Source organism: Salmo trutta, chromosome 33, assembly GCF_901001165.1.
Source record: "Salmo trutta chromosome 33, fSalTru1.1, whole genome shotgun sequence".
In the NCBI taxonomy this organism is placed as follows: Eukaryota; Metazoa; Chordata; class Actinopteri; order Salmoniformes; family Salmonidae; genus Salmo; species Salmo trutta.
In genome coordinates, this window is record NC_042989.1 from 16,850,170 (window position 1) to 16,876,042 (window position 25,873).

General features: G+C 44.0%; 1 protein-coding gene and 1 pseudogene across 2 annotated transcripts; one reads left to right on the forward strand and one right to left on the reverse strand.

Annotated features, from left to right (window-relative positions):
- Positions 1–25,873, forward strand: part of LOC115172512 (transcription factor IIIB 90 kDa subunit-like) — a 47,501-nt pseudogene that overhangs the window by 2,581 nt on the left and 19,047 nt on the right.
- LOC115172510 (BTB/POZ domain-containing protein 6-B) lies at positions 6,108–9,482 on the reverse strand. 2 transcript variants are annotated; one of them, XM_029730033.1, is made up of 5 exons: positions 9,032–9,481; positions 8,519–8,804; positions 8,226–8,316; positions 8,012–8,130; positions 6,108–7,560 (listed from the first exon to the last, which is right to left on the reverse strand). In XM_029730033.1, the coding sequence occupies exons 1-5, from the start codon at positions 9,120–9,122 to the stop codon at positions 6,528–6,530; spliced, it is 1,620 nt and encodes a 539-aa protein (XP_029585893.1). In that variant the 5' UTR covers positions 9,123–9,481; the 3' UTR covers positions 6,108–6,527. The 2 variants fall into 2 exon arrangements, with proteins under 2 accessions (XP_029585893.1, XP_029585892.1); XM_029730032.1 differs by having other exon boundaries at positions 8,519–9,482.

The following is a 25,873-nucleotide window of genomic DNA, read 5'->3' on the forward strand; positions in this document are numbered from 1 at the left end:
GGATCAATACTGATGATCAATGCTGTTAAGTGCTGATGATGAGAGCGAGAGAGAGACGTGGATACAGCTGTGTGAAAGGTCTGTCATGCTGTGTAGATTGTGAGAGAACAAGAGTGGTGCTGTGATGGAACGCTCTCCTCCATAAACATCCAGTGTCTCTGCTCTTTCTCACCCACCATCACTCTGATTAATGACTGGAATCATCCCTCCCCACCGGCACGGCTCCCCGTCCCCCACCCCAACTCATCACGTCTCCTCACAATGACTAACAGGTTGCTTTTCCTATTACTGGAGAATATCCCATATGTCCTGCGGTTGACCCATATGGCCTCAATATATCTCCAGTGTGGGAGCTTTCCAACTTCTCCCTGGCAGGGTGGTTAGATTTTATCCAGCTGTCACAATAAATGTACCAGATGGTAATGCTGGTTGGGGTTCGGAAGAAGTTTAGACAAGGCCTGTATAGAAATCAGGGTCTTTAGTTTTTCAGACAACTTGATGCGATGAGGGGGGAGTGGTATGAGTAATGCTGGTGGTGTGCAGATGCCCTGTAATCTGAAGACATTTGTTCAGCAAAGCAGGGGGACTATTTTAGCGCAGTAAGATTTTGCATTACCTCAACAGCAGCAGTAGTTTCCCACACGCATCTCACAAGCACTTGTGTGTATTGACTGGGACATCTGCTTGTGTATAATGTCCGAGTGTTTGCATGCAAAATTCATCAGGCGAACAGAGGACACATGGCTCTGGAAACACCTGAACTGAACCTCTGTTAGAGTAATTACATGCCCTGTCATTTGTGTGTATATTTGTCTGTCTACTCTGTTTATTGTGCACCTGAGGGTGCGTCTGAGTGTAGGTGTGTACGAATACGACATGCATGTGTGGGCTGTGTAATGACATGCCTGTGTTTGAGTGTCTCCAGGGAGACGTCAGATCAACACGCTGGGCCACCAGCTGCAGCTGAACCAGCACTGCCTGGACACGGCCTTTAACTTCTACAAGATGGCCGTGTGTAAACACCTGACAAGGGGCCGACTGGTGGCCCACGTGGTGGCTGCATGCCTCTACCTTGTCTGCAGGACAGAGGGGACACCTCGTATCCTTTCACACTGCAGAGGGGGGGAGGTGGGGGAGTAACAGAGGAAGGAAGGAGATGAGTGAAGTGAAAGTGGAATGCAAAATGTTTATACTACAACAAACACTTTTTATATTTGAAACGTTAGCTGTAGCTTCAATCTCCAGGAGTTGTAGTAGTTTTGGGCATGAATTGTGTTAATGCCCTGGTTGTGTTGTGCTCAATGCTAGGGCTGCACAATACATCGGTGAGCATATCGGAATCGGCCAAAATTAGCTAAAAATGCCAACATCGGCCCGATGTCTAGTTTAACGCCGATGTGCAAAACCGATGTCAAAGCTGACGTGCATACCTATATAACGTAAGTAGATGACGTAATGACGCCACGAAAAATACAGAGCTACACAGAACAAAAGCAGAAAAATACTAAGGGCACACTTCCAACAAGTTCAAGTCGAGCAGTTATATGAGTAAGAAAATTTCAGCGAGACAACTGAAAGGCGAAATCCATTAACGCCAAGATAATGGAATTCATTGCCCTTGACAATCAACCGTTCTCTGTCGTGGATGATGTTGGCTTTTGCCGACTGGTCGAGCCCCGGTACACACTATTTTTTCAGATGTTGCCCTACCGAAGTTGCACAGTATTGTTGAAACTCACATCCATGAGCGTCACTGGTATTGGCTTCACGACTGACATTTGGACCAGCGATGTCAGCCCCATGAGCATGCCGAGTCTGACAGCACAGTGGGTCGATGAGGATTTCGTACAGAGGAAAGCCATATTGCATGTTCAAGAATGTGCTGGTTCTCATACCGCTGCTGCCATTTCAATGGCATTTGAGAACATGTTTTGAAACTTGGAAACATGAACACACTCCTAGCGCCATTTGAACAACTGACTCGAGAAATAAGCTAATCAACTGCGTCTGCAGCAGACGTGATACCCTCTGTCATGGCATTGAAAGGCCTGCTCAACAAAACTGCCGACACAGACCGTGGGGTTAAAACTTACAAAAGTACTTGAGGCTGTGAACAAGCGAGTTGGTGCCACTCTCGCTGATTCCCTTTTTCCGGTGTCGCCACCATGCTCGATGCTAGGTACAAGGACCGCTACTTCGATGCAAACAAGAAACAGGTTTTACGTGAAATGTTACACAGCTGGACAAGATAGAAACGGACCGAAGAAAAACACACAGAAGAAGAGAGGACACGGACAGACAGCTGAACCTTCACTGCTTGACGTGTATGAGGAAATCCTGGTTGAGACTGAACAAGTGAACAACGAAACAGCACAGCAAGTAAGTGAAAGAAATAGGTTTTGATTATGATTTACTGGTAATGGGGACATACGTAAATGCCAACAATAACTTTTTTGTGTGTGTATAACCTTTATTTAACTGTCTCAGCCTCCAGTATTTATGCTGCAGTAGTTTATGTGTCGGGGGGCTAGGGTCAGTCTGTTACATCTGGAGTATTTCTCTTGTCTTATCCGGTGTCCTGTGTGAATTTTAAATATGCTCTCTTTCTCTCTTTCTCTCTTTCTCTCTTTCTTTCTTTCTTTCTTTCTTTCTTTCTTTCTTTCTTTCTTTCTTTCTCTCTCTGAGGACCTGAGCCCTAGGACCATGCCTCAGGACTACCTGGCTTGATGACTCCTTGCTGTCCCCAGTCCACCTGGCCGTGCTGCTGCTCCAGTTTCAACTGTTCTGCCTGCGGCTATGGAACCCTGACCTGTTCACCGGACGTGCTACCTGTCCCAGACCTGCTGTTTTCAACTCTCTAGAGACAGCAGGAGCGGTAGAGATACTCTCAAAGATCTGCTATGAAAAAGCCAATTGACACTTACTCTTGAGTTTCTGACTTGTTGCACCCTCAACAACTACTATGATTATTATTATTTGACCATGCTGGTCATTTATGAACATTTGAACATCTTGGCCATGTGCTGTTATAATCTCCACCCGGCGCAGCCAGAAGAGGACTGGCCACCCCTCATAGCCTGGTTCCTCTCTAGGTTTCTTCCTAGGTTTTGGCCTTTCTAGGGAGTTTTTCCTAGCCACCGTGCTTCTACACCTGCCACCGTGCTTCTACACCTGCGTTGCTTGCTGTTTGGGGTTTTAGGCTGGGTTTCTGTACAGCACTTTGAGATATCAGCTGATGTAAGAAGGGCTATATAAATACATTTGATTTGATTTGAACTAGGCAAGTCAGTTAAGAACAAATTCTTATTTACAATGATGGCCAACACCGGACGACGCTTTGCCAATTGTGTGCCGCCCTATGGGACTCCCAATCACGGCTGGATGTGATACAGCCTGTATTCGAACCAGGGACTGTAGTGATGCCTCTTGCACTGAGATTCAGTGCCTTAGACCACTGTGAACAATTGAACTGTACTAGAATGCTTAAAAGGCCGCTGAAATGTAAAATATCGGTTATCGGTATTGGCCAAAAATGTGATATTGGTGCATCCCTACTCAATACCGTTTTTGTACTGTCCTAATGTTAAGCAAATCAACTTTTCACATCCCATAATTTTGCTGCCATTGTTTGGTTTATTGTTCCCTGTCATTGCCTCTGAGTATGATGTAGTTATGTACCAGCCAGTGGTTTCCCAGGAAGGGCAGGACACATCGTTTTTATCTGATAGAACAAGAGGGAGCAGAGCAAAGCCTTTCCCATTTACATTGTTTACCTGTGTGTGTGTTTCAGTGTCTGTTGGAGATGGAGTGTTGGATAAAGTAAAAATAGCTCTACTTCCTTTTCCACAGCTGGGGAAAACAGTCTGTATTACTGTCACAGAGGACTGACATAAGTTGAGAATGAGGACACAAGAGGCAAACCTTGTTCAGTGTGTCTAACAGCTGAAATAGCATGTAGCTCAGCGGAGGGACGTCTTGATATTTGTGATGGAGGCTCAGGGGACCATCAATTAATACAGTTAGTGGGATCGTTCCCACACGTGCAGTTGTTGGTAAAGGTTTAGGCTATGGTCATATCCATGATCTTGATGAATGACAGCCAAGTTTTCACATCATAATTAAACGGCCATGTTTCACAGGCAGGGCCTGGAAGTAAGCTCGCTCCCTCCTTCCCCATACTACTGAAATGGCATTGCTTTAAGCGACTGTTATTATCTCTGAGGAACTTGTTATTATTATGATGACTGAGGTGGGAGTCTAATCTCATCTCCAGACTGTGGGATCATTTTTTTCCATTTCAGTGGTGACCATAACCCCATTGTGAGGCTTTTTAAAAAGGGTTGTCGCTGGATGGGTGCACCTGTCGCCACGGAAACTGATGCAGGGGGTGTGTTGGTCGCAGGAGACGGGTGTCTCTAGAAGCTATCGGGGGTGAGTGCTGGGGGGAGTTCAGAGGTCACGGGGTGGTTGATTCCCCCAGAAGCTGTTGCTAAATATATTTACAAATGCTGCTGGCCTGAGGTGACACTTTTTACTATCTTGTGGTTATATTGACTTATAAGCCACCCCATTCACAGACATGCTGCTTGACCTCAGCGACCTCCTGCAGGTGAGTTTCCAATGAGTAGGCCTATACTAATTTTCCCCCCAAAACAATTTCAACCGTTATTGAGTTTTTGCACTTTGACATTGACATTTATCCCAAATTTCTAGAAATGAAAGATTTTCTGAATATGAACAGTTGCATACATCAAAGTTGTTTCCTTATTTTTGTTGTAAAATTATACATGATCCCATGCTCACATTGACCATGAGTATTACATCCAACAAGATGGATGTTGGCCCGTGCAGTATGTTGTGCTTTGTAATTAAAGCCAGGGACTGTATAAATATAGGTCAATTTTTATGCATATAAAGTCAGTGTTAGGGTGGAGGGACATTTCTCAGAGACACTGCTGGTCAGTTTTATTTTTATGTTCCCAGCTGTCCTTGAAGAGCTGACCCCCCCCGCCCCCCCCCCCCGCCCGGTATTTGAAGGGTAGGAGTGGAATGGGGGTGCCTGTCCAGTCTAGGGTCAGTGTGCTATGTGTAGATATTCCACTAATCCCCCATTTGTGGAGCCTTACCCAGGCCAGTGCAGTAGTTACTTCCCCCCTCTCCCATGGGAATGCATGGTGATCTACCTCCCCATCACCCGAGGCGTGTGCTCTCTAATCCCTGGGGACACTATGACATGGACAGGGTCCAGGTGGAGGCTTCTCCAGGCTCTGTCTGGATTGACATGTGCCACTTCCACTGTTGGTTGCTATGGTGCTTGGCTGACAATGTATTTGTGTATACAAATGTTTAATCGGGACCCGTCTCCTAAAATAGATCAGACTGTGGCTGCCATAGACCCAAGAGTGAAAGCTTGTCTGGTAGAGACCTAAACACCCTACGGTCTGGAACCGTTAGCCTGGAGGAATGAGACGGAGCTGGGCTAGAAACTAGAGCTTTAGTCATCCCCTGGTCTGGAAAATCACTGGGCTTTCTAGATAGTATGCCAGCTAAGCATTAAGTTACACTTACTAGACCAGATTTGATCACACACTACTCATGTTATGTAACTCTGGATCATGTATCCTAACGAGAACATTGTGGAATTGACAGGGTGGGTTTCAGTGACAGTTGCACTACCCTCATGTATTTCTGGTCTTAAATCTCTTTTCCCTGTCTTTCCCCCACAGGTAACTGTTTACGTCCTGGGTAGAACCTTTCTGGTGCTGGCCAGAGAGCTCTGCATCAACGCCCCCGCCATAGGTACCTATCATCTGCCTCCCATACTCCCTTCTTTATTGTAAACAAAGAACTATACAGTTGAATGAGTCTTCGGACAAATGCTGTTGGTTGAAGTGTTGCCTTTTTTTGCTGAGAAGGACACCTACAGCATTTACCATTCATTAGAAGTCTGAGCTAAAATTGGTCACTTCGCTACAACAAATATTTGGAAGCAAAGGTGTCATGATGACGTCTTGACCACATCACTTTTACCAGCTTGGTTGTAGCACTCCTCAGTGTACCAAGACACTGAATAATCCCTTGAGTAATAATCCCACCAAAACAACAGATTTCACACATGCAGGTGAGTTGTATAATAATTAGCAGCAACATCTGTGGCTTATCTCACAAAATGTTTATGATTTTCTGCAGGTTCGTAAGCTCTCAAACAGGAACATCAGGGTTGATCAGCATCAAGCTGCAAACCATTTAACTGTATTTTATGTACAAAACAACATCATTGCAGAGGCTGTCCACAAGTGCAATATTACTTTTTACAAGGGACTGCTTTTTGCAGCGTTAATTAAAATAATACAAATAACATTTTTTTTATTTTTTAAATAAGATAAAACGTTCCTTGACTTAAAAATAGTATTTTGTTTAGTCTGACACTCTAGTGTCTTAATGCTACATTATTTATAAGGCTGGAACATATGGATGTACAGTATGGTCTATATGTTCTCTACCTCTCCTTTTATGACCAATCCAGCTTATGCATAGAACACCAGCTCAGGGATCTGTCCCCCCTGCACCCCAGTCCCGTTGGTACTGTCCGAGGAGCACTGGAACTGAAAAGTCACTTTTCCACACTGCACCTCCGTCATGCCCTCCTGGCCAAAATAGCTCAGCTCATTCCCGTCCAGCACGACACTCACCGTATAAAAGGCATCCTGCTCCACTTGAACTGGGTGTTCAAACCACACAGAAAATGTACAGCTTGATCCGTCCGACACAAACGTGGTCAGGTTCTGTGCTAGGGTCACCCCTTGCCGCTTCAGTTCAATCTTGACACTGTACTCGGCCTTTCCGCCACTTGACCCGTACAGACCCAGTCCAGCGATAAAGATCCGCTTGTCCACTGCAAACTGGATGCTGTCACAGCGGCCCCTGTAGCGCCACTGGTTGCTCCGATAGGCTGACGACTGGAAGCGGTGGCACCTCTGGGGCGCCAGGCCCTGCCTCTGTGCCAGTGGGAAGTCCAGTTTGGGCTTGGTGGCCGCTGTGTACCACAGGAAAATGTCATGCGTCTCTTCCAGTGTCAAGATGTCTGACTGGGCCGCCCCATCAGCGAACTCCTCCAGGGTCATAGTGGGGATGCGCACCAGGTAGAGTGCCTTGCCCAGGACAGATCTCTTGTTGTGGGTGGTTGCCCTCAGTCCTTGCCTCTTACACTCAGCTGTGGCCCAGCTCATCACGGCATCAAAGACCACCACCTCCTTGCTGTTTAGGGTCTCTCTCTGCAGGATGATCTTAAGGGTCTGCAAGTCGATCTCACAGAAGCCCTCGGAGCCCAGGGCCAGCTCAGCCTGGGCGTCAATCACCTCCCAGCAGCGCTGTGTCAGCTCAGGCTCCTCAAACAGACGGCTCTGGGACAGAAGCACACAGGCGTTCTTGGCCTCCAGGCTGGTCTCCAGGAAGGTGACGCAGGCCTTGGCCAGGGCTGGTACAATGTACTTCTTGGCAGCGTACAGGGTAGCCAGCACGGTGTCCGCCTCCAGGTCTATCGCATCACTGTACATGTAACTGAAGGGAACAAAATGGAGGAGGAGAATGAGATTCTGGTTTAGTAAAGAAGGCAGACCAGCATGTGGAGAATTCATGATAGATATTCTTTCGAAGAAAAGAGGTAGGACTTGGCACAGCTTGCCCTATTTTCTCAAGAGGATAAAAAAAAAGCAATGTCTCATTGCATTGGTTTCGGATGACATTGTTATAGAATCTACAACAAAAAGAGCCGTTCTCTTCTGCCTATTACCTTCCGGTAAATCGTTGGTTTTGAATTTTTTTCCTTCATGATGAACAAAGAGCAAAGAAACCTGAAATTACAGTGCTCTACACTACTGCCCATGCCCTTTGGTGCTCTAGCATTTTGGCACTTAACCCGTCTTGCTTTGGATGAGTAATCATTTATTTTGAAGTGACATTGTGCTTGTCATGTATAATACTGGTTTAGTATGAGGAGCGAGTGGCTTACTTCAGCAGAATTAGAAAAGCAGCAGGTTCCACGTCTGGGATATGGATTTCGGACTCCTCCTCTGCAAGATCCCCGTAAAACATGGCACAGAAGACCGAGCTACCCACTGCCAACACATACTGGAGGGAAAGACAAACGGACACATTAGTCACTCATCATATTTGTGATGGTTCTGAAAAGTGAACTTATTTTTCCAACTGTAGATGGAGCTTACCTTGTGTACTGGTACTTTCTGAGATTCACCAGGGGGACCAACAATGAAATGTATGTCGGCCATGAGTTCATTGTTGAACATCAAGGCATTCCTTAGAAGGGAGAAGATGATCAATTAGGTATAATGACAACTTGGGCTATTCCATATAGGGCTTGTTTTTTGTCAGTCATACATATATTGTAGCCTGAACAATGTGATTTGACTCTAATTATGGACATAATAGGCTATTGTAAACCAAGTCAATGTTTTTACTAAATAGAAATAATGAATTATAAGTAAATAGTTGAGACTACCTCTCCCGTAGCGTGGGGTGAGAGGACTGCCAGCTGGGAGGATCGACGTTGTTGTTGTTTATGTTTTGCTGGGTGGTCGGTGTTGTTGCAGCAGTGGTTGACTGGGTGACCTGCACATCGCTTTTCTTGTCACTGGCGGTCACCGTAGTACCGTTGTTGGTTAGATTGGTGGTCGCAGGGTACAGTTCTGCAGCCATCTTCTTCTTCAGGGACAGGGTTAGAATCTCATAGCATACTGGTAACCTGCCTGTGTGTTTCCCAGTCTTTTTAGACTTTTTCAGTGTTTCTGGAAGTAAGAGTAAAAAAGTCAAACACTTCATGATCCGACCATGATGGAGCAACCTGCAATCTGCTGTTGGCATCGGCACACAAAGCGTTGATCCCTTTCCTATAAATAAACCACGAACTCTAGGATCTACTGTAGTAGCTATTATTCTGCGTTGACAATTGATACAAATCGTGTCACTTATAGAACTATGCTGCATAAATTCAGCGATTATGAAGTCTACTAACCCCGAATCAATTGTAAGAGCAACATAAAAAATATCCGTCCAATTGGGTTGTATTCCAACTTCAAGCTGAATACTTTTTTTCTCTTTCTCATATCATCCTCTTGTTGCCGCTGAGTTGTCTCCCCAAAACGTATTACGTTCTCGCTTTTCGAGCAGATGGTAATTCCATATAATCGTTGCTCGCTTAGAGTCCGCTGTTTTCCTGAGCAAATACTGGCAGATGTTTTTCTCCTAAAGCTACTTATCAACTAGGACAAGGCGTGGGTTACTCCTTAGCTGCAGTCTGGATTCGATGTGAATGGTCATTTGTCGGGTCGAGAGTTTTACTTGCTGTCTATTTTATTTTTTATTTTTGGTGTAATCCTCTCCGACGCCCAGCTCGCTGCCAACAAATCAGATTTACGCATACCGTCAACGTCAGAAGCCCAGAAGAGCCTCCCCCAAGCCTCACCAGCTAAAAAAATAAAGCTCCCAGCTCCCACTCTAAAATTCACTGCAGCGTCCGATCATAACCCGGTCATTGTTTCTGATGTAATAATAGCCTACATTTTATTTTAAATAATAATTTGGCTTTAAACTGTTCGTCATATCCGATTGATTTAGTTGTGTAATAGCTCCACTCATCCCAAACTTTGTCTAATTGCTGACGTCGCAAAATGAGTTGAGCTTTAACACCTTTATTTCCTTTTTTGTATTGCTGAGTTAACATAAGCAGCACCACTTTTTTTATTATTGGATGCATGGCACGCGCAAAATCTGAGCGCACGAGACCGCACTGGTGTTTACCTTGGGTGAATGTGGGCGCGTTAGATCATATAGGGGATAGTTCCTGAAGTTATCGAAGGAAACTTGAGTAGAGCCAGCCCAGCAGCCATGTTAGATACGAAAAGGTAGGTTAGGGACAGGGATTGGGGGATGGCCATATCCTATTACCAGTCAGAGGGCTCTGCTGCTGCCAAAGGGATAATTTGTCGACTTGATGTAAATTTCTGTCAGACTAGATGCTGTGTTGCATATTGCTGCCTTTCGCAGGTCGGAGTGCGGACTGCACATTTTGTTCACAAACAGAAGGGGAATGGGGAAAATTGCACAGTCATCTAACCCTATACCTAAACACTATCCACAAACACCCACCACTATCCCATCCCAGTACTTTGGCCCTAAATGATCCCGTCCATCTGCCTGGGAGGATGGAACCCCTTCTCTCAATTTCCTGTAGATCTTCTGTACTAAAATCGCACCAAATATTTATCTGCTGCTGCAACTACCACATGTATCAGTGCAGTTGATCACCATGGCAAGAAATCCAACCTTACTAAAACGTATCCTCTGGATCTCTATCTTGAGGCCTACTCACTGGGGGAGAACTCCCAGTCAAATCACTCACCTTTGGGCTATCTACTCTCTTCACTGCCTGAGCATAGGAAACTTTCTGCCCCACTCGAACTCTGGCGGTCTTTCTCTCACAGGGCACTTCGGATCCCCAGCTGCATGGGCACCCCTACAATTTACACACCGTGCTTTCTCTATCCCCAACTGTACACTAAGAGATCATTTGATCCGACATAACTAAGTGTAACTATTTGTCCTTATTGGTCACAATGTGATCCACTGGGAATGGTATGAAGATATCCAATACTTCTTACATTTTCATTAAAGACATACCACTTTCTGATCAATGTAGTCTACACACAGTTGTAAACCCCGTATATCATTGAGACATCTGCAATGCATATATTAGCATATTAATATTGCTTGTCCTGGTTGGATCTTGAAGAGTGTATCATTCTCATTCTAGACCCCTGCCTGTACATCTCTCGCTTTCTTCACATGCTGGAATTTGGTGAGAAGAACCATGAGGTGTCCATGACAGCACTGCGACTGCTGCAGAGGATGAAGAGGGACTGGATGCACACTGGACGGAGGCCATCAGGACTGTGTGGCGCAGGTAACCATGAGCACAGTTAAATCACACCACACGTTAGCACCACAATCACACGTAGGCTAACCCTCATCATAAATAACAGAAACCACAGGGGAACCATGTCCACTGGTATCCCACACTACAGGGAACTGTAATCCTAGGTCAGATTCGGCTACAATCACAGGTGACCTTTGTTCATAGGTGACCCCTAATCACAGGTAACACTCATAAGTAACCACAGGCTCCAATCAGCGACAGTGTACTGCGGTCTGTTCCCTACTTACTGGACCTGAACAGAACCCTGCTCAGATGTATTTCTGGCAAGACATCCTGAAACTGAAGAGCCAACTTCCCCGGGCATGTGGACATTTTATGCTCCTATTTTCACTTTTCTCCCTTTCTCTCCTCTGCAGCTGCAATATCTGAATAATTAATTGCTTATTAATCATTGAGAGGATTCGCTTACATGAAGGATGGAAAAGTTTAGATGAGCTTCTTACTCAATAGGAAGTGAATGTGTGAGCGAGACTGTGGGATTGCTAAAAGCCGGCTACTAGAATGTCAGATGATTCAAACTGCTTGTGTAAAAACGGAACCGTACATCCATCTTTAAACAGACATTGCGTTTTGTAACTGACTCCATGCACAGTAGCATGGGTTACTGTAAAACTGAATTGATGATTTATCTAATGACTTAGATTATCATTAATAGGGTATTATGACGTTATTACATGAATATTATACTACATTTGGTGAGTACATTTGAAAATATAAGTGTTGGCAAGGTGTGTGGGAGGGATAGTGTGTTTCACCTGTGCGTTTGTTTGTGTTCTCAGCCCTGTTGGTCGCTGCTCGCATGCACGAGTTCCGCCCTACCATCAAAGAATCATCAGTGTGGTGACGGTGTGTGAGGCCACACTAAGAAAGAGGTGAGAGCTGCTTGGGAAGCACATTACAGCATCCTCCAAAGGAAATCTGATTAGCCTTGCGTGTTCTCACTAATCCCTATGAGGAGTACACTAACACTATTCTTTCTCATGGTTCAGGTTGAATGAGTTTGAGGACACGCCCACCAGTCAGCTGACCATTGAGGAGTTCATAAAAGTGGATCTGGACCAGGAATGTGACCCGCCCTCTTTCATCGCTGGCCAGAGGAATAACTATTGCAGAGGATACAACTGTACCGCCCTTGTGTATTTATCTTGTCCCGTGTTTTAACCTTTGTTTTGTCCCAGTGTGGTACAGTTGTCTTTTTTTTCATTCACATGCTGCTCTTTTTTGTGTCTTTTTTCTTCTAGCTTGAGGAAGAATTGGATAAGAGGATTGGCGATGTTCAAGGTACCGTTATGATCAGTATCTAGTCAAGTTTTAATGAAACTCTTCATAAAGTTCCAAAGAGTATAAAGTTAGAGTGGAGTCAGCAGAGTTGTTTGGGTTTTATCTCAACAGGTGAGATCCATGAGTACCAGGATGAGATTGAGATGGAGCTGGAGCAGAGCCGGCCCAAGTTGAGAGGGATGTATGGGTCCTATGCAAAAACCGGTACGGCACAGATGGGTCCTGCTGCGCTCGCCAGCCATGCCAGTCCTCCAGCTAGAACCCCCTGTGGAGGATGGAATATCTCCGTATTCTGCCAGTCTATTGTCGCTAGAGCCTGAAACTTCTCTAAATACACAAATGTTTTTTTTAGGTGACCAAATTTGATGTTCACTCAAAGTGCAAATGAGAATGTTATGATGACGCACCTTTGCTGTCTAACTGTAATGGGCTAAACTCTCTAACCATCTGCACCCCTCTAGCTGGTTGTGTTGCGTTTGTTTCCCACTGCATGGCCTTCAGCAGGGGAGGACGCTGGCTGTCTGACTGGCAGGCCTGTTGCTCCTCTGCCTGGGCTGGGAGTCCAAATTATAACACACACACTGGGCTTTTATCAACACTAAGAGGGCTGTCATCATGATGATACTTTGACAGCTTAATGGTACCAGAGGATTATTGAGGAAATAATTTTCTGCATCATGTCAGATAATTTAGCTGTCAGTTTCATGACAAAACAGAAGTACATGTCTTGTTCTTTTTCTCCCCCTCTCCTAGATCCCCTGGAAAAAGAGGATGATGATGATGATGATGATGATGATGAAATATCTCTTCCTGGCTGGCAGGAGAGGGAGAACAAGGAGCTGAAAGCTGTGGCCCAGCACCTCAACAAGGACCTGTGTGACCAGGTTCTCCCAGGAGAGGAGGAGGAAGGGTATGGAGAGAGGCAGGAGGAAAGACTTCCACGCAGAGGCCCATCGCTGGTCTCCCTCCTAGGGCCCATGCACACCGCAGCCAGCCTGGGCCTCCCAGAGTCCATCAGCAAGTGCACCGAAGAAGAGAAGGAGAACGGTGAGCAAACCTGTCGCTTAAGGCGTCCGCATGCTTCAGTTCGGCTGGCGGGTAGCCGAAGTTGGCTAGGTGAACCGAACAAGTGTGCTCGCATCATAATATATGCACAAACTCTTCCGAACTGTTTCGGCTGGGAAGCATACCTTTACTCTTGATGCTTTTTTTTATATACTCTTTGTTGCATAGGAAATATTCCTTACTGCTACTTTCTCATTTTGATAATTCCACTGTCACTCACTTCACCCTGTCTTCCATTTCTAGAAATGTCAAGATGTGATGGTTTTCATAGGTGTGAGAGATGAGGAGTATGTTGACTGATGTGGTGAAGGGGATTGATTTTCATGGGAGTGATTTTCATGGGAGTGGGCATCTGGGGAGTGTAGAGAGAAGGTGAAAGGTGAAGTGTTAGTCGAAGGAGGGGATGGGTTAGTGTGCGGCCACTAAGACAGCAACGTCATCCTGACCTTCTATTGTCAGTCGAATGGATTATAAGATGGGGTTGGTTTTAAAAGACGCACCATTCCGTGATCAAAATCGTCTTGAAACATATTCTTTAAAATGAACGGATCAAAAGGTTTTATTGACTGATGTCAGTTTGTCGTTGTATATTTATCATGTGGATCTCATCCTCCATGTCCGGAATGGGGAAAAATCAGTATTAGCCTACATTTTGACTCGTTTTTATGTAAGGCTTTTAATATGCTGCTCTTTTAACATGTGGCTGATCTCGTAGTGAGAGAGGATGATTAAAGGAAACCAGTGTGTGTGTGTGTGTGCCTCTTTTGTTTTCATTTGGAGCTGTATCGCTGAAGATGGTTGATGCAGGCTGCCAGAGGTCTCTCAGGCCTGGCTAATTGGGAGGGGCAGAGGTTCAAGGGCTCCCCAGCTCAATCTTTAAAGCATTATGTGGACAGAGTAGTACCTTGTCATTAGTGTGGTGTCTTTCATCCCGTGTGTGTGCGTTCTGTTTTCGTGCACTGTTGGTTTGGGCACTACTTAAGGGGGAGGGGGTCCTTTGAGAGCCTGTTTGTGCATTTAAGACACTAAAGTTTGTTTTAGTCCACTCAATCTGTCATCCATCCGTCAAGCCTGTATTGAAAGGTGGAAACCAGAGGCATGGTTAGAAAGATTGTTACAATTTGAAGTGTTCCTCTAGTCTAGATTCCTTAGTCTCTAGACTGATTTACACTTGAGTCAGGAGATGGCAGCCAGTCTTGGCATAGATTTGTGACTCGGCAGCCTGATGTTTATATCAGAGGTAGCACCACAGGTCTCAGAGTGGTGGGGAGATTTTTTTTATCCTGATGGTAACCAGTTAAAATTCTGGAACCTAGTTGTAGAAGAGACATTGAGGGTTGCCCTATTGCCTGGGGCAAACTGAACTGAGCAGTCGGGCAACTTGAGCCCGCTCTAAAGTTTCCCTTAGTGATTTTGTTTTCTGGTTACCATTATTCCATTTTACATGTAGAATCATGTGAAAAATGTTGGTGGTCAGATGTCACATTTGGTGCTATGTGTGCGAGTCTTAATTATCTGTGATTTCATTTGTGATCAGTTTTTGTGAGAGATGTTGCTGTTTTCATTTGTTTCCCGCTGTTTCAGTTGACAGGTGTTGCGTTTTTTGCGGTTAAACCATGTGCAGCTATTATGAGGACGACATCAGATGTTGGTTTCAACTTGGCTTTCCGTACAAAGCCCTCCTTTACAAAATTAACCTCCTTTTTTTTGGTCATTTTCTTCTTATAAAAACATGATGCAATAACTCTTCAAAATGTCAAATGGTGAGATGAATGCTACTGCTACATGGACATACAGTGCATTCAGAAAGTATTCAAAAAGAAAGTATTCACTTTTACCAAATGTTGTTACATTACAGCCTAATTCTAAAATGCATTAAATAGTTTCCCCCCTCAATCTACACACAATACCCCATAATGACAAAGCAAAAACTGTTTTTTTGAAATGTTAGAAAATGTATACAAAATATCACATGCATAATAAGTATTCAGACAGTACTTTGATGAAGCACGATTTGCAGGGATTACAGCCTTGAGTCTTCTTGGGTATGATACTACAAGCTTGGTACAGCTGTATTTGGAGAGTTTCTCCCATTCTTTGCAGATCCTCTCAAGCTCTGTCAGGTTGGTTGGGGAGCCTGGCTGCACAGCTATTTTCAGGTCTCTCCAGAGATGTTCGATCGGGTTCAAGTCCGGGCTCTGGCTGGGCCACTCAAGGACATTGAGACTTGCCCCGAAGCCACTCCTGTGTTGTCTTGGCTGTGTGGTTAGGGTTGTTGTCCTGTTGGAAGGTGAACCTTGGCCCCAGTCTGAGGTCCTGAGCACCCTGGAGCATTTTTTCATCAAGGATCTCTCTGTACTTTTCTCCATTCTACTTTCCCTCGATCCCAGTCCCTGCTGCTGAAAAACATCCCCACAACATGATGCTGCCACTACCATGCTTCACCATAGGGATGGTGCCAGGTTTCCTGCAGATGTGACGCATGGCATTCAGGCCAAATAGTTCAATATTGGTTTCATCAGACCAGAGAATTTTGTTTCTCATAGTTTGAGAGGCCTTTAGTTGCCTTTTGGCAAACTCCAAGCAGGCTCTTGTGCCTTTTACAGAGGAGTGGCTTCCGTCCGGCCACTCTACAATAAAGGCTTGATTGGTAAAGCGCTGCAAAGATGGTTGTCCTTCTGTAAGGTTCTCCCATCTCCACAGAGAAACTCTGGAGCTCTGTCAAAGAGTGACCATCGGGTTCTTGGCCACCTCCCTGACCAAGGCCCTTTGTCCCCAGATTGCTCAGTTTGGCCTGGCGGCCAGCTCTAGGAAGGCTTTGTTTTTGCTTTGACATGCACTGTCAACTGTGGGACCTTTTTATATAGACAAGTGTGAGCCTTTCCAAATCATGTCCAATCAATTGCATCTACCACAGGTGGACTCCAAGTTGTAGAAACATCTCAAGGATGATCAATGGAAACAGGATGCACCTGAGCTCAATTTCAAGTCTCATAGCAAAGGGTCTGAATACGTATGTAAATAAGGTATTTCTGTTATTTTAAAACCTGTTTTCGCTTTGTCATTATGGGGTATTGTGTGTAGTTTGAGGGGGAAAAAAATTATTGAATCAATTTTAGAATAAGGCTGTAACATAACAAAATGTGGAAAAAGTGAAGCGGTCTGAATACTTTCCGAATGCACTGTACATGCTTTGTGTGCTTGCATCGGCCACATCTACAGGTAGGAAAATCACCAATCTATTTACTCATGAAATGTTCACATTTTAGAATGTAACGATCATTTAAATGCCAACTTGCCAATGTCTGTACGAACCCTGAATTAGTTGTAAAATGGTTTTAATATGGGCTATGATGATGGGATCAGAGTGTTTCTAACCAGGTCACATAGTTAAAAAAAAATCCTGGCCCAAGGGAGGATGAAACCCCTGTCAAACTGCAGCAGCCTTGTACTTGTTCATATGAATTCTATTTTAAAACTAGACTAACAGAGGGGTTTCCGTTACAGAGACAACTAGGTTGTTCCACAAATGAGTGCCTTTTGCATCCCTTTGATATTTTAAGTAGAGATTGTGCACAACTATTGAAAAGCCGATATATTAAATGAAGTGCCCTTTTAATATAGACCACATGGAAAGTGCAGTAAATCCCTTTTTATTTTTTTTCCTATGAATAAAGACTGCGTTTTGACATGTCCCTCTGCACCCTCTAGGAAGATTTTAACCTGCGTAACCCCAAGATTACACCGTCATTTCTGTCGATTTTTATTTATTTGATGGAGAAAAAATATTCTAATTTTAAGGTCAATGCTGTTACATGAACTGAACTCTCGTTTTAATATGGTGAAACGATTCCTTTTTCACAAATTATTTTTCAAAAGAAACATTGAACATCTTCTAGTCAAACCCTAGTGTAAAAGGCAGGTGAGCTTGTTCTACTCTTTTGCCATTTTCTGGTGTTTTGTTTTGGAAAACAGTAGGTTGCGCATAACACGTCAACCCCATCTTGAGATGGAAAAACATGTTTTATTAAGATGAACATTTTTGCTTTTTATAACCATGTTAAAATTGGGTAAAACAAAATGTTAATCAAAAAGCACCCAATTTGGTGCAATGACCCAACTGCGACTTGACAATATAATTATCATAGCTGAGCTTGCTTTATGCAGGGTTGCATCATGTAGGCCTATGCATCTGTAATTAAAAAGTTAACAGTCTAGCCTATTGGATTGAAAAGACCTAGGTAGCCTAGCAAACCTAAGTTTGAATATTAACCAAATGTGGTCACATTCACATTTTCTCAACACAAATAAATTGGCTTAGGTTAGAAATGCATAACGTTACCGCTTAATTTCCACTGGCCAGATGGGATAGTGCACATACTGTAGGTAGGCTACAGTTCAGCAGACTGAACAAAAAACCTTTACTTCTATTCGAGTGGAAAATTATGAATCGGACACCTTATCGATCGCAACAGCTCATGGTCCTGGAATCAGAAGGTTTTTTTGACTCAACGGAGGAACGTAGTCAGAGAAAGGCTGATGAATGTCTTGCACGAGCTCTGTATGCAACTGGTTCACCTTTGATGTTCACAGGCAATGTGTATTGGAAGAGATTTCTGAATGTTGTTCACCCCTCCAACCAGACATGCTTTATCTACTCAGTTACTGGATGCAGAGTTCAAGTGAAGGTCATGCAAATCATAGAGAAAGCAGACTGTATTGCAGTCATCTTTGATGGGTGGTCGAATGTTCGTGGGCAAGGAATAATTAACTATCATCTCCACCCCTCAACCAGTATTCTACAAGAGCACAGACACAAGGGACAACAGACACACCGGTCTCTACATTGCAGATGAGCTGAAGGCAGTCATCAATGACCTTGGACCACCTCAGTCTGATGTTCAAGAGGTGGACATTGAGGAGGTCCAGGGAGAAGACATGGAAGCCTGAGAGGAAGACAACCAAAGCTTTAGTTTCTAGACTATCATTTTACAGATGTATGTTGAAAACGATTTTGGGAGATGCGATGGATCATTGGGGATCATTCAATATTCCCTTTCTTTTGTTGTTCAGTGAAATCACCCCATGTGAAGAGTCAACTCATTTAATTAAAGTTAAATTCGTAACTAAATAGTTTATTTCTATTGAAAGGATTTAATCATTTGCAATTGTCTACTTATGATAAAGTAAAAGGTTTATCTTTCTGTCCTCATGTGGTAAATACAGTTGAAGTTGGAGGTTTACATACACCTTAGCCAAATACATTTAAACTCAGTTTTTCACAATTCCTGACATTTAATCCTAGTAAAAATTCCCTGTCTTAGGTCAGTTAGGATCACCACTTCATTTTAAGAATAATAGTAGAGAATTATTTTATTTCAGCTTTTATTTCTTTCATCACATTGCCAGTGGGTCAGAAGTTTACAAACACATTTAGTATTTGGTAGCATTGCTGTTAAATTGTTTAACTTGGGTCAAACATTTCGGGTAGCCTTCCACAAGCTTCCCACTATAAGTTGGGTGAATTTTGGCCCATTCCTCCTGACAGAGCTGGTGTAACTGAGTCAGGTTTGTAGGCCTCTTTGCTCGCACACACTTTCTCAGTTCTGCCCACAAATGTTCTATAGGATTGAGGTCAGGGCTTTGTGATGGCCTCTAAAATACCTTGACTTTGTTGTCCTTAAGCCATTTTGACACAACTTTGGAAGTATGCTTGGGGTCATTGTCCATTTGGAAGACCCATTTGCGACCAAGCTTTAACTTCCTGACTGATGTCTTGAGATGTTTCAATATATCCACATAATTTTGCTTCCTCATGATGCCATCTATTTTGAGAAGTGCACCAGTCCCTCCTGCAGCAAAGCACCCCCACAACATGCTGCCACCACCGTGCTTCGTGGTTGGGATGGTGTTTTTCAGCTTGCAAGCCTCCCCCTTTTTCCTCCAAACATAACGATGGTCATTATGGCCAAACAGTTCTATTTTTGTTTCATCAGACCAGAGGACGTTTCTCCAAAAATACCATCTTTGTCCCCATGTGCAGTTGCAAACCGTAGTCTGACTTTTTTTATGGCGGTTTTGGAGCAGTGGCTTCTTCCTTGCTGAGCGGCCTTTCAGGTTATGTCGATAAAGGACTAATTTTACTGTGGATATAGATACTTTTGTACCTGTTTCCTCCAGCATCTTCACAAGGTCCTTTGCTGCTGTGCTGGGATTGATTTGCACTTTTCGCACCAAAGTACGTTCATCTTTAGGAGACAGAACGCGTCTCCTTCCTGAGCGGAATGACGTCTGTGGCCCCAGGGTGTTTATACTTGCACACTATTGTTTGTACAGATGAATGTGTAACCTTCAGGTGTTTGGAAATTGCTCCCAAGGATGAACCAGACTTGTGGAGGTCTACAATTCTTTTTTTGAGGTCTTGGCTGATTTTTCTTTTGATTTTCCCATGATGTCAAGCAAAGAGGCACTGAGGTTGAAGGTAGGCCTTGAAATACATCCACAGGTGCACCTCCAATTGACTCAAATGATGTCAATTAGCCTATCAGAAGCTTCTAAAGCCATGACATCATTTTCTGGAATTTTCCAAGCTGTTTAAAGGCACAGTCAACTTAGTGTACGTAAACTTCTGACCCACTGGAATTGTGATACAGTGAAATCTGTCTGTAAACCAATTGTTGGAAAAATGTCCTAACTGACTTGCCAGAACTATAGTTTGTTAACAAGAAATGTGTGGATTGGTTGAAACACTTAGGTTGGAGTCATTAAAACTAGTTTATGTAAACTTCTGACTTCAACTGTATATCCAATGCAAAAAACATGTACATTTAAATGGTATTAATATTAATTTACATTATATTCCCGCAAAGTCTCCACCTCCTGAATATACCCCAAAATGTGCAACCCTACACACACACACACACAATCTGCAGCACTCTGATGGGAAGGACAAATGGGCTACTAATTGTGCGTGAGTTGATGAATCATGAGGCAAGTCAGTCTAAAAAACATTACATTGCTAGATCGAATCCCCGAGCTGACATGGTAAAATCTGTTCTTCTGCCCCTGAAAAAGGCAGTTAACTCACTGTTCCTAGGCCGTCATTGTAAATAAGAATTTGTTCTTCACTGACTTGCCTAGTTAAAAGGTTGAATAATTATTATTATTATTTTTTTTTTTTTACTGAAAAGTGCTTTGGAAATGCCTGCTCGCCACACGTTTGCCGGCGGCCCTGGTCTACATAGTTTTTTGTCTTAAGGGAGCACTGTCCTATACCATTTAGAGCAGGCATTGATTGAAGTGCTTTCATCCAGGCACTTAATCCAATCAATGACTTTTGGCTGACCTTAACTGCCTCACTGAGCAAAGTCAACCTCTGGCACTTTTTAAACGGTTCTGCTTTTATGGGGCTGGGAATGTCAGCGCTCCGCAAGGGCCGTTTTTAAAAGTGTTGGCTTCTGAATGTAGGTGAATCTTAGCTAGGGTTGCAAAGGGAGGGTATACAATATTACTAGTTAACTGGTAAAACATAAAGTCACCATAGAACATAGAACTTTTTATTTTATCACATTACATTTTGGGTACTTCAGATTAACACAGGTGTCTGTAATTATCTCTGGCCCTCTGTGTGGCCTTTTATATATTTCGTATCATCAACTTAGTGAATACCATTGGTGCTTTAATATGAGGGTTTCAGCATATTTAAAAAACGTTTTTTCTTTTTTTTTTTTACATTTACTTTTATAAAAAGTGTCCCATGTCTGTTTTGGCACAACTAGTGGCAGTTGTGAAAAAAGTAAGTAGTTGGAATAGTAATTTTCTGACAAATGCCATTGTTGATTTAGATGCTTTTTTTCATTAATTAGGCTATTTCTTCTTGAACCATATGACCTATCCACTGCAAACTCATGGACAATATGGACACAGATATAAAACGTTAGCCTGCCTTCCTTTCCTTTTTCTCTTTAATGTTTCACCTCTATTCTCTGAACATTCTGGTAACTTTGTTAAAATACTGGTAGTTTTGCAATTCTAATCTCAGCACTTTCATTTCAGTTGTTGATTGCCCAGAAACCAAACTCACGCCTCGTTTTCCCCACATCTGTCAGGTGTTGATAATCATTAGTCACCCAAGGACTGAAGTTGTGCATTGCTGCCAGTGCTTAAAGCCATTTGTAAATAGACTCACCCAAGCAGAAATCCTGCCTCTCCAATTCTAAGACTACAACTACTACTCTGGACACTTTATAGCTAAACCTACCAATTTATAACGACCTGTGTGTGTGAATGTCTTAAAGCAGATCTAACTGAGCAGTGACAGGAAAGCCGTTTCCTCGTTTTGGCTGTTAAAATATATATTTAGAAGCTATTAAAGGTGGAATAGAATCATATGTTTACTGCATCAGCAGCACCACACTCTACCCATGTGACCACCCAACCCGAGCTAGCCTTAAAAAAATGTAGTCCATTGTAAACGCCACAGCTTTTCTATCCTCCTTCCCATTTAACAAAAAGGCAATCATAGAGAGGTCAGATGGAGCTAACCTCCACCCACACATACACACACCCATCCTCCGCTTAGTCATTACACTCTGTCTCTGACAGCTATGGATACCTCAATTCCACAGTGAGGAGGCGGGATGTGGGGTGTTTACAATGCTTGGGGGCGGTACAGTAGAACCGGGGCCAGCTTGACAGATGGCTGGATGGCCAGCCACTCTGAGAATTGTGTGGTGGGGTGATGACTGATGACAACACAGAGATGCTAAAATGTGGAAGAAATAAAATAAATAAAAACATCCTAGTATTTATTTTAAGCCTCTGTCTCTACAGGCGTACTACACTTTTTCAACAAGTCTCACAAAGCCCTTTTCTGAATGTGAAACCAGGCTGAAATATGTGTGTTTTCTGAAGAGCTGCAGTAGTGTCTCCTAGGCTTGGTGAGATGCTGCGTCATAGTCTGTGACATGTCATCTGATAGAGTCCTGACTGGACATGATCTGTCTCCCTGGCCTGGGGAGGGAAGGGAAACGGTGTGTCTGCTGCTCCCAGCCTGAGTGGAGATGACGGCAGCCGTTTACCATGCAGTAGCAGGAAAGCATATGCCTCAGGCTGTTACGTCACGCATGCCCCACACACACACACACACAAGGCACCAGATTGGTGGTTTTCAGGACATTCACCACAGAATGACCTTGATGCAGTATAGGGTCAGAAGGAGGACTGTCCCCAACAACAAAAGAATCTTAGTTGACCGAGAGTCAACTGTTCTTTCGACCAGTCCATTTTTCAACATTTTTAAACGTGCATTTTTCCATATATAAAGACACACCCTATGTTTGAATAAAACTACTATACTGAGCTTGTCTGATGCTTTAAGCACTGCAATTAACTATGAAGACGCACATGTTACTAAAGAGGTAGCCAGATATCAGTATAGCCTAACCAGAAGGGGAAAAAAGCTCCTGAATTTGCCTGTAACCGGCTACACCAGTGGTCGGCAACCTTTTCCATTTGGAGTGCCAAGTTATTGTATCATATCTACTGATCTGCGTGCTAGTTATGATTTTCATAACCACATTTTTGTGGAACAGTTTAATTTAGAATAAAGTCTTCATCTCAAAATCAATGTCATGTGGTTAATCAAAATGATATCTAAATGAAAATGGTACAGATCTAAAATTAACTTCTATTGCCATTATGTGAAAATAGCTGACATAACAGATAAAAACATTGCAGCCTGCAGGTAGAAAATATCCGGATAAAAAAAAAAAATATATCCTTTAAATCACATTGGCTACGCATGGCAAGGAAGCCTTTGAAAATGTCTTTTCATAAAATTGATTCTTATCAGAAAAAGAACCACAGAGAATTCAGATATGTTAAAGGCTTGGAAAGGATAATGAAGTGGGCTGTAATGCCTGGTGGATCCCTGTCTCCAAGGTTGAGTACTAGAGATGCGCTCAATATGATGAACCAGCACAATGCCCTGCCCCCAGAAGCACTATATCTCTCACTAGCTCCCTTTCGATCTCCCTCCATCTCGATCTCTCTTGTACTCCTTCCCTCTCTGGCTCAGTGCAGGGGCCCAGGCATGAGGAGCAGGTGGCTGAGTGGGAGTAGGGTCTGTCTGGGCTCTGTCAAGGTTAGGGAGGTCACATTTTAATGGGTGCTCTTCTCCTCGCCTCAGCCTGGCCTGCCCCTGTCAGTCATGGAGAGTATTACACTTTTTTTTTCTCTGCTCTCCTTGTTTGGTTGTCTTCAGGGCAGAGCTGCCATGTAGTCTATTTGATACGATTGCTGGTTCTGAATGGAAACTTTTGAGAATGATGAGGCTTGTCATGTTCTCAGGTTAAGGGAAAGGCTGTGTTTGATATGCTTGGAGCAGTGTTGTTGGGAACATCAAGGTAGTCTTGAAGTCTGGGTAATGGTGATCCACCGTGAGCAGCACCATGTCACTAGCTGATTCATCCTGAGGATCACACAAACTCTGGAGAGTCTTTTGTTTTCTGGGAAGAGAGCGGAGAGGGGAGGAGGATGCAGGTGAGAAGGAACGGCAGACACCAGCACCGATGGTCCCTGTCATTTGCTGAACCACACTTTTTTTCTCTCGTTCCTCTGAAGACTGAAATGAAATATGGGCTCAAGGAGATCAATGAACTTCAGCGATGCTCTTCTTCTTTCTCTTTCTCCATCTTCAAAAGGCTCTCCACCTGCTAGGGTTTGTTCCTGAGGGCATGTTTCTTTTCTTTATTTATATCAGTGAAGCTTTGCAGTGTAGCATCTAATCTCTGACCACATCACAGGCAGGCCGCCTGAGACCGAGCCGTGCGGGGGATGGGGGTGAGCCATCAGTTAGGCTGCCTGAGACCATGCGGGGGAGTGGGGATTGGTGTGGGGGTGAGCACGAGTCAGGTTACCCATATCTGAGGATCTGGACAGAATGGGGTGTTTTTAACTTGCCCACACAATTGATGATCTGACAGTGGTCTATTCCTCCGCTTCCTCCTCCTTGCCTCCCTCTCCTCTCCTCCCCTCTGTGGTGGATTGAGAGTGCATTCCAGAGTGCTCCAGGGGGAGGGGAATCTGCTGGAAAATAAATGTTCCCTGGAAAAGGAAAGGCCCAAGAAATCCTGGGGCTCATGGCATCGATATGTAGGGTGTGCTGTGCCTTGTGCTGGGATCTGGGGGTACTTGAGGTTCTGCCAAAACTCCTCAGGCTCCCGTCAGCCAGCCCAGGCCTAGATGCTGGGGAGGGGCAATCTCCCACTATGATATCATTTTTAGTAGGGTTTTATCAAAGGAGAATAGAATGTGTAAATTGTAGAGATGGAACGATTCACCGAAATACATCGGTCCCTGTTCAGATGTATAAGATATGGTCTGCGGGACCCCAAACCGATTCAATTGTAGCATGCATTGGTCAGAAAATCGATTCAAACGTTATGAATCACCGGTTCACATTTTCTTTTTTGATGTTGCTCAAATTACTTTCTTTCTACCTTCTGAAAATGGCTCTTTTGTAACAACTGCGTCCTCCAGTGTGGAAGTAAGCATGTAATTGTGTTGACACTCATTAATCTATAAGTCATTTTGCATGCCTGACAACCTCAGTTTCGCATGCTGGCGCAGATGTGCGTCACCTTCAGCATTCAAATGTTTGTAGAAATGGCTTGCGCAATATCAGGCTTTATTTGTTGAGTGACAACGAAGGTAAAAGTAAAGAGCCATGCGTCCTCTGAAACACGACCCGGCCAAGCCGCACTGCTTCGTGACACACTGCTCACTTAACCCGGAAGCCAGCTGCGTCAGAGGAAATACCATACAGCTGGCGATCGAAGTCAGTGTGCATTTGCATGGCCGCCACAAGGAGTCGCTAGAGCGCGATGGGACAAGGACATCCCAGCCAGCCAAACCCTCCCCTAACCCAGATGGTGCTTGGCCAATTGTGCACTGCCTCATGGGTCCCCTGGTCGCGTTCAGCTCCGACACAGCCCGGGATCGAACCTGGATCTGTAGTGACGCCTCTAGCACTGCAATGCAGTGCCTTAGACAGCTGCGCCACTCGGGGAGGACCCTGAATAATGTTTTATCGGAATAAAAGTAGCCTAAGCTACCAACGGAGAAACAACTCATCTGACTATAGCCTACGTACTGATTGGGGCTTACATTATACACTGCTCAAAAAAATAAAGGGAACACTTAAACAACACAATGTAACTCCAAGTCAATCACACTTCTGTCAAATCAAACTGTCCACTTAGGAAGCAACACTGATTGACAATAAATTTCACATGCTGTTGTGCAAATGGAATAGACAACAGGTGGAAATTATAGGCAATTAGCAAGACACCCCCAATAAAGGAGTCGTTCTGCAGGTGGTAACCACAGACGTTTTGATGTTTTGGTCACTTTTGAATGCTGGCGGTGCTTTCACTCTAGTGGTAGCGTGAGACGGAGTCTACAACCCACACAAGTGGCTCAGGTAGTGCAGCTCATCCAGGATGGCACATCAAT

Coding starts and splice junctions, on each gene's coding strand:
- LOC115172510 (XM_029730032.1), bottom strand. CDS start 9,003: ATGCAGCATAGTTCTATAAGTGACACGATTTGTATCAATTGTCAACGC. Junction 8,317..8,518: donor CACCCCACGCTACGGGAGAG/GTAGTCTCAACT, acceptor CTCCCTTCTAAG/GAATGCCTTGATGTTCAACA. Junction 8,131..8,225: donor AGAAAGTACCAGTACACAAG/GTAAGCTCCATC, acceptor CTTTCCCTCCAG/TATGTGTTGGCAGTGGGTAG.